General features: G+C 36.9%; 1 protein-coding gene across 1 annotated transcript in view; it reads right to left on the bottom strand.

The window, feature by feature from the left end:
* LOC137286618 (ras-related protein R-Ras2-like) overlaps positions 1-12,630 on the bottom strand; it is a 49,883-nt gene extending 37,253 nt beyond the window's left edge. Inside the window, exon 1 of the mRNA XM_067818567.1 lies at positions 12,470-12,630. Within this exon, the coding sequence (XP_067674668.1) occupies positions 12,470-12,574 (105 nt within the window). The 5' untranslated portion in view covers positions 12,575-12,630. The remainder of the gene's footprint in view (positions 1-12,469) is intronic.
* Between the last annotated feature and the right edge of the window lie 2,217 nt (positions 12,631-14,847).

The raw sequence follows: 14,847 nt of genomic DNA, 5'->3' as shown, positions 1-14,847 counted from the left end.
CAAGATGTTGATCTCCGGATAAGTGTGATGAAACCTGTACAAGCCCATTGGATGGTGTCAGCCTATCAAATGATCTTTAAAAACTGTCGGGACTATCAGGCACTGATCAGTTACTGATCGAGTAACTTTTGTTTGAGTATCCCTTGCTTGACATGTGACATGTGAGTGCTAGTAATCCTAGTAATTAGTCTTACTACAAGTTAGTTTCATTGCTTAATTGAATCTACGTTACTCTGGCTGTCAGTCATATCACAACGCAATAGCTTGCTCTGGGAGGACAGGTGAAATGTTGAGGGTCTCTGACACTCAATACATTGGAGAAACACATGAGCAAGGTGCTGCTGAACCTAGAAACATGATCATTGTAAATTTGGATTCGAACCAATAGTCATAGGCCTCTGCCACACTAAGGGAGGCTATTCTGTGCTGCAATTTAAGGCAGCATAGACAATAGGGCCATCATACCCTGATATATGTAAACATATATGGGAAGCATGATATCTTCTTCAACTGTGAGAAATTTGATTTGCAGCCAACTTTCAGACTACAGGCTTCTGAGGAAACATACTTAATAACTAGAATCTAAAGCAGTGTCTTAAATGAAGACGGCTGCTGCTACTCACATCAAATTGTTTTGAAACGCTTTTCCTTTAACAAGAAATACTGCAATCTAAAAAGCCACCACCAACTGACATCTATATGCATTTTTAACATTTTCACATAAAAGTGAGTAAGTTTAGTTTCATGTCACTCTTAGTCACATAGGGAATTGAACCAGGGTGTTTTGCAAAATGAGCGAATGCTTTAACAACTGCATTTTACAAAAATAATACCATAGGGGATTTTAAAGAATGAGTCAAGGCAAACAATTTGTCCCAACACAAGACATTTATACTCAGTCCTACTCCTTTCCAAATTCAACATTCTCTCTCTTTTAACAGACTGCATCAGAGGCAAATTCCCCTCTTTCTATTATGTATACAGTAAAAATGACAGATATGCTGTCACTGTCAGATGACCTCTATCGTGTCTACACATCTATCACAGTCTGTCAGTCATTCCTGTCAGAGGTATGTAACTGCCAAAACATAAAATACCCATCAACAGATAGTCTCATATAGGATTTCAGAGACGACAATTTCTTCAAATGGTACTAAGTGAGTGAGTGAGTGAGCCTAGTTTTGCATCACACAGAGAAATATTTCTGCCACATGGAGGTCTGTAAATAATTGAGTCTGTACCAGACAATCCAGTGATCAACAGCATAGGCATTGATCAACGCAATTGGGATACAACAAAGTCAACGAGACTGACCACCCGATCCTGTTAGTCACCTCTTAGGACAAGCACAAGTCAATTCTAACCTGGATCTTTACAGGTTTGGTCATATTGTCTAAAGACTTTACAGCATTGTACATTCATACCCTAATAGTAAACGACAGATCCTAAGAATTAAAGATTTCAACCTGAATAATATTGATGCTATCATATTTCTTCATCAATAGAAATTTATTCTGATATGATCCATGTGTACACAACCTCAGAAACATAACCTTTGCTGCTGTCATATTTAATACCCTATTAATTATCAACAGAGGGCATAAGGTTGAACATTTGTATGTGTATCATTACAGACTGTGAAACTGTGTAGAAACAAATAATAAGACTTTTCCACAGTTTCTAAGTTTAATAATTGTATTTGTATCAATTTTCTCAATATGTACAGTCGAACCCCGTTTACCCAGACGTTTTGGTTTCACTCGAAAATCGTCCGGATAGTGAGACGTCCAGTTAACTGGATCCAAACCGTGAAAATTAAGTGAAAGTAAAAAATGTTCACGTACGTATATCAATAAATCAACAGTCAGTAGTAATAACAGTGAATCATCATAATATATAAGTGTACCAATAATACATGGAAGGCGGAAAGTAGGTTACCATTTGTCAAGTTGTCTCAGACGTAATCGTGTAGCGTGTGGAGCTTCAGATGTTAAGTTAGATGAAAAACATAAATCGATGACACAAAGTTTCTATTTTGCCAATTGCATATTCTTTTGTTAATTTTAAATGCCCTAAAACATACGACATCGTATCGAATTCATGCTGTCTGCAGAAAGTAAACTTACGGACGGGATCACATGACTTAGATCATGTGGCAGGGTATTTTTAACTTGCATCGCGACAGATAGCAGGGGTCGATTTATATACAGTACAGTTAGAGTGTAGTTTCCCTAAATCCTACTTAACATGTGTTTTCGTTAGTGATGAGATGTTCTCACACGCGCCAAAACCTAATGAACAACCCGAGTGACACGCGTCACTAGTGTTTTGATGGTTAATTAATCAATTCGCACCAAATGCCTTCTGATAGATTAAGATATCACATACTCGTGCGGTAAACGGTACTGACGTGACAAATACGCATGCACGTTGCACAGATCTCTCCGTCCAGATAACTGGATCATTTTTCAATGGAAATGCATGGGAACGGTTTGAAAATTCACTGTCCGGGTCTGGAAGCGCGGGGTCCGGTTAAGCAAGTACAATTCATGAACATAAGTTTCGTTTCACATAAAAATTGTCCGGAAGGCGGGGTTTCCGGATATGTGGGGTCCGGGTAAACAGGGTTCGACTGTATATGATGTTAATACAATAAAACATAATACTTAAGCCATTTGCTGCACATAAAAATCATGATTATTAATTTCATTAAAGGTCACATGCAACAAAAAAATCAAACATAATTAAAACACAATTATCACTTATTCATGACATATAATATTCACTGCTGCTTGTAAAAAAAAACATAAATAAACAATATTATAAGCATACTGTCGTGATTCAAAAGTGCAATATTTTGTACTTGGGCCATCGGGAGACCAGTCATAGCAGGTGGGTGTGCACTCAAGTGTAATGACGGCTTCCGATTGGCTGGTTCATGTGCTGATACGCTGAGGGTTCATTGTGTGTACAGAAAGATGATCTGTTGGATGAGCATTCTAGAAGTATGGCAAGTCACAAGAAAGTAAGATTCTTTGTCGATGGTATGTATGGATTCATATATAGTTGTCAAATAAAATCATATACACTAGAAAAGGTTGTTATCCATAAAGAATGTATATAGAGATGTTGGCTTTTGTAAATAAATGTTCTCTTGAAACTGACAAGAGTTTGCACCAGTATCCATCAGATCCAGCCATCCGAAAAAAATGGATGTAGTTTGTTTGCAACCAACAGACATAAAAACATGTCATGTGTACAAGTACCACACCTGCCTAATTACATAATTTGGCAGAGACAAGACTCGAGTGCACGAGTCATAAAGCAATTTATTTTGTTTATGGTGTATAGTCTGATAGGTGTTATGTTCAAATTGCATGTGGTCAGTGATTGAAGCTGTGTGTTGCACATTGTCTTTAGCAGGCAGGCAGACATACAGGTGTCAAGCTCAAGCTGGACGAATTTATTCACTGCGCATGCGTTATGGGTACAGCTCAGCGCATCACAGCTGCTGAAACCACTTTTTCCCTCAGTGCTGGGGGAAATTTAGTGAATGGTTTGAATTCTGATTTCACGGGCTTTTTTTTCCATTGCATTTTTTTTCAAGTCTAGAGGTTGAATTGGCATTTTTGATGATTTTTTTCAGTAAGTGCATACCAAAAGGTATCAGAATCTGCAAAGTTGTATTTTATGTTGCATGTGACCTTTAATATTATTCTTATTTTGCATAGCAGTCTGATTATGTTGATGCAGAATCATGAAACGCTGCATCAAAACATCTTGAATTTCTATTCAGTTCAAATTCCATATTTACACCAGTATGAATTGAGCACTTGTCTTGCAACTGATGATATTAATCCTGTCTATGACACGTAAGTAAAAGCTGTGATTGTACAACGCCCCAGCATGACTGAACAACCACTCAGTAATCACAATCACCAGCAGGCGTAGATAAGCTAATCTCAGTCAAGTTGAACAAGGTAAACAAGGTAAACGGATATGTTTGCGGTAGTACTGCAAACTACCTGCATGATACATGGCAGGTGTGGCAAATATCGCAAGTGAATACTATTTAGCACTGCATGAGCTATTCTGCAGATCTGCCCTGTGATACTTGCACACCTCATCCCATCATCCTTTTTATCAACATTTTCATTATTTTAAATAAGCAAATTCCCGGCAGAAAAGTGACAAATTCTGCACGGATTCTGCACGAAAATGTGTTTTCTGCGGACCAGACGTTTTTCTGCATGGAAAGGAAAATTCTGTGATTTTTTCTGCAACCGCAGAATCGCGGAATCCAGGAGGGACTGATTTTAAATCTTGTATGACTAGTGAAAACTGACCATGAAGATCTGGCTTAGAATTGATTTTCAGTAAACCATGCGTAAGAGGTATTTAACAGGAAAGGATGGTCAGGCTCACTGACTTGATTGACAGATGACATATAAAAGGAGAAAAAGATTTAAAACATATATATAATGAACATCATTTGGTTGATGTTGATTTTTGCATTAAGAACACGATTTCATTAAAACATTCTCAAAAATATTCATGTTCCTTTGCTTCGTGTATCCAGTATGTGTACCTCATTAAACAACTGGTTAAAAAAAATATATAAAGTCTAGTATTAAGTATAGTGGGTTCCTTTCCCCAACAGTGAGCTCAAACACTCACACACCTCGCATGAGATACCACCCCTTGAAATAAACACAACAGTTCGTGTTTTCTTGAGTGTATTACTTATTTCTTTAACAAAATGAGCACAAGAAGAATATTTCAATATAACATTTATCAAATCACTTCCATAGAGGTTCAGAAAGAGGTTTTGTGCACTCCCATATGATGTCTGACAACATGTTGTACTTACTGCAAATGGCATTTATAAGCTTCAACCTGGTAACTTCTTGCAGTGAACAATATGACTGTAACAATGCATTGAACTATCAATGGATTGCAGTTGTTGAGTTTCCCAAGGCAATTCATCAATGGTAGAAACAAAAACTATCAATGCATTGATAGTATGTGTGGCTACTGATAGTTCTGTTACTGACTTCTGTTGATAAATGCACAGCAGACTTGCAGCTTCACTGAGTTTATGTTTTGACGGTTTACTTGATCTAGGTTTCAAGCTTCTTGTCAGTTATTGAAAAAACTTGCAACTACTTCAGATTGTTCTTTCTTGATAAGAAAAAAAACTATTGCAATAGTGTTGTAATGGTTGGTCGCAATACACTACTGCTATTCAGTGCTCACGAATAGTGTCTGACCCCCTGACAAATCTGGCAGTTTTGCCAACGGTCAGACAGAAGTCCCCAACCTACTGGCCCCAGTGTCTGACTGAATATATCACAGTGACTTTGTCTGAAGTTGTTAATTGTGGCATGTGACACTTGTTCACTGTTTATATGAAAAAAATTATGTTTATAATGTTTGTCATTATATAATGTTAATAATTTCAATGCCAATTACAAGAAATGTTAAATCTGAAATGTGTGTTTAATTTTATTCCGTGGGTCCTGTGAATTTTCAGTGGGTCAGGCAGAAATCTGACACTTACAGGGCCCAACGTCCTGTTACTTTGAAACACCATTCGTGAACACTGGCTATTACAATCAAGCATGTCGCAACACACTATCGCTATCGCTATAGTTGTTTTACTTCCTATCATAATAGAAAATAGGAAAGAAAAATTGGTTTTCCCTTCAATAATCAGCCTTAGTGAATATGGCACACATAAAGGCAGATCTAACCATATTTGTTTAATACTCATGGCATCCTTGAAGAGACATCTATTTTAGCAAGTAAACAGTGGGTGGGTGGGTGGGTGGGTGGGTGAGTGAGTGAGTGAGTGAGTGATTGAGTGAGAAAGTGAGTGAGAAAATGAGTTAGAGAAAGAGGGAGATGAGTGAGTGAGTGAGAGAAAGAGAGCAGAAATGGGCTTCATAGTCATAGTCATGACACTGCATAGTCATTTCCTTAACTCAAAAAATTCCTGAGCAATCAGTTTTAATTATTCAGTGGCAGAAACTTTAATAATTTAAAGGTAGCAAAGCTCAGTTCTCACAACAAAGTAACTGACATACAGAACACTGGAATAAAATTGTGCACTCTTATTCAGTCTTGACAGACGGAAAGCAACTATGTCGTAAATATTGGAGTGAATATTTTGTGAACTCATGTTTTGAATTATTCAGTCAGAAAGGAAATGTGTGTACAGATTGTTTAGCATGCTTAGGCAAAGTCTTTGTATAGAAATTATTGTGGATGCCACATTAGTTGAGTGGGTTAGGTGGTTGATTTTATGTGATGCTAGGGATTAGGTGCCTGACTCTGAAGGTGTGGGTTTGAATCCTAGATGGGACTCAACACAACAAAAGTACTAGAATCTGTACTTCAATGAGGAAATAAAATCCCAAATATAACATATGTTACATATGACCACTTTCTAAATTGCATTGTGTATTCATGACTAGAGGGGGCAGTGATGTAGCCTAGGGGGTCGTTCATCAAGACTTGGTTCGATTCCCCACATGAGCACATTGTGTGAAAACCATTTCCAGTGTCCCTCACTGTGATATCACACACTCTCACTCACTCACTCACTCACATGATAATATTTACACCAAAAACTGTAGATATTTTAAGGTAACAGAAGAAAACAAACTGCGCTAACCTACTATGGTCAATTTTTGGTTGAAGGAATGATCTCAATCACTGATGCCATAGATGGTGACTGATATGTAAACATGAATCAATCTCCCTAAAAAGCACATCTTTTCCTAGTAATTGCTGGTCTCACTAGGTTAAAGAAGAGATTACAAGACTTGGCCATTTGTTACTGGTTGTGATTAAAGCTTTGGATCAAGTAAATATGGCTGTAGGGAGTGAGCTTGCAAGCTAATAATAAGGTATACATCCCTCTTGTTTCTGTCTACAACACTCTTTGTCTGAAGCAGCATACATGTATTTACATTCAGAGTGGTCATATTTCTTCATGATTTAGGTTCACACCTTTCCTGGTGTATCTTATCACACAAATGGGCAGTAAATATTGACAGATCATAGCTGGGGCAAATCTGCTCCTGTTCAATGAAGAAATTGTATGTGAAGACTGTCCCAAAAATCACACCAGTGGTCAGCAGAACACAAGACAGTCTTCTACTCTGACATGCATGTAATACTATAGACTAGGCTAAGTCCCCGAATACATATAATTTTTATGGAAACAAATATACACATTAAAATTAAAAAGGAGCCTCAGTGAACTGATAGATTCAGGAGAAATCTAGCGTTGCTTTATTTAGGGGTTCAGCGAGAACTCGTCAACAGGGAAAATAATGGCGCTAAAGACAATGTAAGAATGTGCATTCTACGATGCGTCGGTGAAAGATGCTGACAATACTTTTTCAGACGATAATGTGCACTTTTTACGTCACAATGTGTTGACGTCAATGCGCCATTCCAGTCTGCCCCCTCGTAATCGAACTTTTTTGCATTATGTCACAATGTAACCGACGTCACGATGGATGTCAGTTGCCATCGCCTCGTACAGCCTCCAACAGTAAACTGCTTCGTCGCATCCCGTTTCTCGGTTTCCACTTGTATCACACAGCTAGCATCACCGGTGGAAACATTATGTTTATGTTTTCCGAAGGATAAAATGCCTCATGGTTCGACTCAAAACTTTACAGAGACACGGTCATGTTTGCAATGTTTACATTCCCACAATGCAATCGTAGAATGTCGCATGACTAGTCAGCTTCAATGGAATGTACTGATCTAAACTTTCGTTGGTAGTAGAAATGAGACTCATTTTGCCTTGTATGATTTAAGCGAATCATAGATTTAATTAAAATGATCTAGAGCAGATATTTAACGCGAACATAAACCTTCACCAAAAAGTTCATCATTTGTTTTTCCAGTAACGTTTGTCTTAACGTAGGGGGCTGACACGTCAAAAGAACAGCGCGTCAGGATTCTTGATTTAGGTCACTGACATCATCGTTTGTTTTCTGCCATAGATTAATCGAAATTAGGCTTAGAAATTATTCAATACGGCATCTTAGAAAAGAAATACAGTTCGCTCTACCACCATGTATAGTGTAATAAAGCACACTTTCGCCCTGAACTATTATATCATTAAAGCACTCGGACGCAAGTGTTGTCATGCTTTAACTATAATAGTTCAGGGCGAAAGTGTGCTTTATTAACACTATACAAGGTGGAAGAACAAAGCATATTTCTTAATTATTATTACACCTTCATAGGTGCTTGGTGGGTGTCAGGTGAACGAACACTAAATTGTATTTTACTGTCCAGTCTAAACAAAGGGTTTACCCATTCCTGAGCCAATCAAATCTAACATTTCTTCATTGTTTTGATTTTGTTTCTTCACTGTGGGAGTTTAAATAAAACAGAAATTTTTTATCTTAGCACATGAAAATACTACAAATTTACCCCCAATAGTGCACATTTGGGAAATGAATACAATGTACACAAAATAAAAAATACTGAAAGCAAGATACAGAAAGCAGATACGATGTAATGAAAATGCTGAATGCTACTTATAATCGTGCCCCTTCAAAGTTTACATGCTGACTGGCTAATCAGAAAGTTAACATGAAACAATCTTCTACTGAGATGTCTTCAGATCCTGCAGTGATGCAGAGATATCGTAAAATGAAAGATCTAATTTCTATCAGATTCAGTTCTTGCAGAGAATTTCACATGGGCAAATGAACACAAAATGTATAATACCCAGTTGGCAAATATACCAATACATAGAGATCATCATGAGCATGTAACACAAGAAATAAAGGGTCAGCAAAACTTCACTGATATATACACAATCTAACCCTGTTATAGCACTATCTAGTCACAAAATGTGGTCATTAGCAGAATTCACAGGTATTTTCCCCCAAATACAGTCCAAATAAATGCTCTGTCAAGAAAGGTCAAATAAGAAAAGTCCAGGTCTTAAAGGTAAAATCTAAAGGTAGCATTTAGGCTAGTAGATTCAAATGTTCGATCCACAGGCTAATGTTCAGTATTTGTGTTAACGCAAAAACACTCATTTTCCACGCAAAAACATAATAAAACCACACAAAAAATATGCAACACACAGACTTTGTAGACAAACAATAAAATTTAACATGATTCAGGATTCTACTGAAAATTTCACTTGCAAAAGATTTGGACTACATATTTTTAATCTTATTTCTGCACGATCTTGTAAAAAACCTACTGTAATCACTGATGCTGTAATTCTAAAAAAGCCTACATTGTCAGAATCATATTTCTATATTATTAAAAACACTGAACCACTATCTACCTTCCAGTCAAAGCTGAAAACTTTCCTCTTCCAAAAATGTTACCCTGATGTCTAGACTAACTGTCTTATCAAAAGCGCCGCGAGCAATCACTTGGTGTTTGGACACTGTGCGCTACAAAAGACGACTTATTATCATTGTTGTTGTTGTTGTTAGTATTATTATCATAATAATAAACAGACAGAGCCATGTGCAAACTTGGTATGCATACTGGCACAAACAACATAATGTAACCTATTACTGTTAATCACAACAGGCAGTGTTGATCTTCGTGTAGTGATAATGCATAACTGAATAAAACTAAAACATCACATTACAAGCTTTTAATGGCCTTTTGTCCAACCCTGTTATCCATAAGTAAAGCAGTAGTCACAAGGTGGTACATCGGAAAACTATTTACTAGCTGAATACTGCCAGCTTGCACATAACTGGGTGAGTGACCTTAGTTTTATGTCATATTCAGCAATATTCAAGATATATGGCAGAGTTTGTAAATAATACAAACTAGACCAGACAATCCAGTGAGCAACAGTACGAGCATCAATCTACAGCAAGATGCAGAAATCAACTCTCAGTGTGTCCAGCCTCATGTTATATCGTTACAGAATGGCTGAAATATTGCCAGTGTGATGCTAAATAGTTATTCTTTCAAGCTATGACAGTGTTAAAAGTTAATCAGAACATGATTATGACAATGTCAAAATTATCAAGAACATAAAAGGCTTCTAGATTCAAAATCCACTCAAGCAAATCTTATGACTCGTCTTAATTTGGACCCTCTACTGTACTGTACTGTATATCTACAGTCATGTATTTCATGACATATTTATAACACCTCTAACCTAGAACCTGGTCCCTGTGCTTAGTAATATCAACTGAAATAATCCTTAAAGGACCACTAATCTCAATTGTTTGGTACTCTTTTTATCACTGCATATGAAAGACTTTTGGTTAGTCATAAACGAAACACCATTTTTTTTATAATAAAAACTTGTGGTTAATTAACACCAAGCGCTTAAAAGTTGCTAAAAAGTCTGCTTCTCTCTCGCCTCCAAATGAAACCGCAGACAGGTTACGTAAATTTGTCGCCACAGCCCTACAGTGACATAGGGGTCGAAGTGAAAATACTGCGTGATAAATTTCTTCACTTGCTAAATTTACTTGGTTTGTAACATTCACTCACCGGTATGTAGACACTTGTCAATATACATCTTTATACTTGGTCTCATAATCCTAATTACTTTATAATCATACTTGTATGCATTTTGAAACGTAATAAAAAATCTAGCGATCTGCGAATGTATAACAGGAATGTAACATGTAGACATTTCATAGTTTTCCTATATGAATCATAATTCGCACGCACGCCCTAGTGTATGTCATCTGCATCATTACACTTCACGACAAAAACAATGATTCTGTTGAAAGCTATGACAACTTATTAAAAACAAAAATGCAAATATTAAAATTAAAGTTACAGGAGCAATGTCAGGCTATTACCTTCTTCGAGGAATGTATCCATCAATATCCACAAAAACAAGTGATATATAATTCATCTGCAGATTTCCCAAGTGATGTGTCTTTTAAAAGTCTAATATACGAAAACGTGATGTATTCAGGTTTTTCACTTTGCTGAAAAATTTCATTGGTTACCCAAGATAGCACACCTGGCAACTAATTGCATAATGTGCGTCATTCGTTTTAAAAAGTTATTTAGTTAGCCAATAATGAGCAATCAATCAATGTATTGGCAGTTAATCCTTTGAAAGAAGGGCGTTGTTTTACACAGACACAGACACGACAGAGTGTATTCAGTATAGATTAGTAAATGTACATACATAAACACTAACTTTTGACAAATCCCCCATTTAAATCCCCATAAAACTAATTAATCAATCAGCGTGTTATCGGTTAATCCTTTGATCGATCCAGACAAAAGAAATGCCAAATGGGGGCCTTTGTCAGGTAATCTAAGTGGCGTTACCACTAATAACACCTGTTATAAATTCATTAACTGAGCATCAAGTGAATGATGACAAATAACGTGTAGGCTTATACCACCTAACATGGATTACAACCTAGCGACACCAAGTGATTTTGACAGAATCGTCTATGAAAACAAGGGTTGTAACTCGAAAACTAGGCAAAAGCAGGAGACAAAACTAAATGATAGTAGACTGTGAGAACATATAGCTTTCATTTTTCTCAACAGCTTTCACGATTTCAGGTTTGTACAAACCTGTAAAGGAAATAGTTTAACCCCTGAAATGTAGATGAATACTGCACAGACCCTCATTTCTACACCCACTATTACGTCACTGAGACACGCCGCTCTGATTGGTTGAAATTTCGTCTGCGGCTGAGAATTGTGCACTGTTGTAAAAAAGGTCGATTTAAGGTAATTAAAGATCGAAATGAGTTTTAATGACGGGGTTTCATTTCTAACGATGTCAGCAAGTGATTTTGCATTTGTACCCTATTAGAGTATATGTGACCTTTAAATGTGTAACTATGGCATCATGTTTCCATGAGGCCAGTTAATGGATTACATTGAAGCTCATCACATTCATTAATTGATAACATATATTCCTTAGAACACTTTAAATTTCATAATACAACTCTTACAGAATGTGTACATAATTTGTTGTAAAACAGGTTAAACTACAACTCTAGGATACCAGGATGAAGAAATGTATGCAAGGTGGCAAGACTGCAATGACACACGGTAAAGGTGTCAAATACGTTTCCAACGAACCAGTCTCACACTGAACAGTTGTTTCTGAAATCCCGGCAATCTGTAGAAAATGCAAGAGTGACAAGCACATCAATTTACAAAGTACACATTGTGTGAATACTGATTGTTGTCGGTACTCCTATATGTACTCATTGTAACAACTTTCTCATTAGTGAATAAACGTGCCTTTGGCGTTGCCACTCTCTCCTTATTCAATCGGAAACCTTGAGATGATAGCAAAGAATCACGAGAAGCATCTCATTTGGCACATTAGCTGGATGAATTGCCAAAGCGAGGGATCTCCCTCAGACGTAAACAACATCCATGCTGAACCAAGACCAGCCCGACCTCGATTTGTCGGCATCGTGAAAATCATGCTAGAAATGCACAATGAGAAACTTACCTGTATAAATTGTATAGTTAAGGCACTTTTTCCCACTCCACCGCCGCCGACAACAACTAATTTATAACTCTGGCTGTATCCCCCAGAATCCGGATTGCGGGACATTGTGTACCCACCCAATGACACTGACCTTACAATCCTTTGCGGATGTTTTCATGAATAGATTGCATTTTCCTCACAACTATTTTTAATGTGTTCACGGCATGCGCCCGTCTGTTGGCTACGAGCCGATGTTTACATTTCGGGAAAATATTCAGACCCACTTTTGCTGATCTTCAATACGAATGCACAGGGTACTGCATATATCTAGGAATTTTGTATGAGATGTATAACTATCAGTTCCATTCAAACGACTTCTATTTTCATATTAATGAAATTACACTGTTGTGCGCGTATGGCATCGGCTCATGCGAACTTGTTTTAACAAAATTCCAACAGGACACGGTTAACAAAGACCAGAGAATACACAATACACAAGGCTGCGTAAACGGTTATTAATTGCACAAAGCCATCTTCTATTTCATTCAACCATCACTGATTTGGTACATCCGTATATTTGCTTATGCTTTCAAATCGTGGAAATCTCTTCGGAAAACTATGAGTCCACCAAACAAACATAATAAAATGTAGCCGTTCCAATTTAAATCCGTGATTTCGTGACTAATGCAAGGAAACAAAATCTTTCATTTGCGAAAACGAGTGACAGAATTAAACACGGATATTTGCCATCAGATATAATGAGAAGTCCATGCAAAGAATAGAGGTAGTCTCTAAATGTAATACGGCATACCCCATCATCCAGTGGAGCCTTGCTAGGGAAGCAATGTCCAGAATAACGAGGGGCTTATGCAGCAAGTATGCTTCCCGTGGAAAGAGCATGATAAGTTTTGAAAGCACTGATAAATGTAATCAGTTTTGCATATGGATTCAGAAAAAAACATGGTTCCATTTTTTCTGACGATTGTAAGTGTCATTCTAGGGTAACTGAATATCGGAACCCATAATTGAGCTGTGACGCCAATGTGAGAAAAACATATATTTTATAAAACTATGACAACATAGGCATGTAGTATATCAAAATGTACCTAGTGATGGCTGTTTTACAACTACCATATATATCACGAATCTCAATAATTTATGTATGTATAATAGTTAATATGATCATAATCGTCTCTGTCAAAACCAAAGGTTTGTTACGGAGGGTATGTATTCAACCCTGTTTGTGTGTGTTGTGCGTGCTGTGTGCATTTATATTATCTTAGCAACTTTGATAAAAAAAAACAAAAAAAACCCAAAAAAACACACCAGAAACAAAAAACAAAAAACCATCACTTTTATTGAAAAAGTCTACTTTCTAGGGTATGTCCCCAGATCAAAAACTATTCGATGTTGTAAAAATTAAAGAAAATACACTCTTCGAACAAAAGAAACGCAAAAGCAAAATATCATTGAAAACTGCCCGAACTGCAAGACAGCTCCTTGACACAGATCGAATCAGTTGTTGGATGTTTCGTTACGGAATCCTTTACCATTCCTCCCGCAGCATGTTGAACAACTGTTCAAGGGGCAATGGCGGATTATGACTTTGACATACGCGTTTATCGATCTGATTCAACACATAATCAATTGATCCGGGGATCTCGGGGGTCAGAGGAGGACATTGTTGTTATTATTGGCCAGGGCGCCTATTCTCGAAAGTGTCCCAGCTAAGGCAGATCCTAACTAGTTAGGACAGGAGTTATGACATCCTACTGTTAAGATAAGACCCATTCTCGAAACGATCTTATCTTTGTCCTAAGGTGAGTAACAGATCCTAGCTAGGATAGCGAGCTCTTCAGTAGGTGAAACAGAAAAAAACCTTCATCAAGTTCACCTAAATATTATCTATAATTCATTGCATGAAAAACACATATGTAAGGGCAGCTACGATCTCGTTTACAAGACAAATGGTGAGACTAGAAATCGAAGTAAACGGTTTGAAAGTGGTGAAATTCAGCTTTTGGTGAACTTATTTGATCTAGAAGAAATTGTAATTAATTACATTTATAATAAAAACTCTTACCTTGTATAAAAAAAACAAACAAAACAAACAAACAATAGAGTGAACTTGTACTCGAATAGATCTAAACTATTTTATCAGATCTAAGTATTGTTACATGGTAACATATTCAATGTTTTCATCACACCAAAATCATTTATTAAACTAGGACATGACATTTGTCATCAGATTTTTAAAGTCTGCCAAAATGAGAATTAAGGCGTGTAAAAAATAGTTTCGTTGGATTTTCTTAATGATTATCATGACTTGAACATTCTTTATGCGTCATCTCACAAAGTGAAAATAAACAGAAGTTACTTCCCTTATAGAGTTGGCCTTG

This window comes from Haliotis asinina, chromosome 6 (assembly GCF_037392515.1).
Source record: "Haliotis asinina isolate JCU_RB_2024 chromosome 6, JCU_Hal_asi_v2, whole genome shotgun sequence".
NCBI lineage: Eukaryota > Metazoa > Mollusca > Gastropoda > Lepetellida > Haliotidae > Haliotis > Haliotis asinina.
Note: the sequence above shows the minus strand (reverse complement) of the source record. Positions and strands in the feature narration are given on the sequence as shown.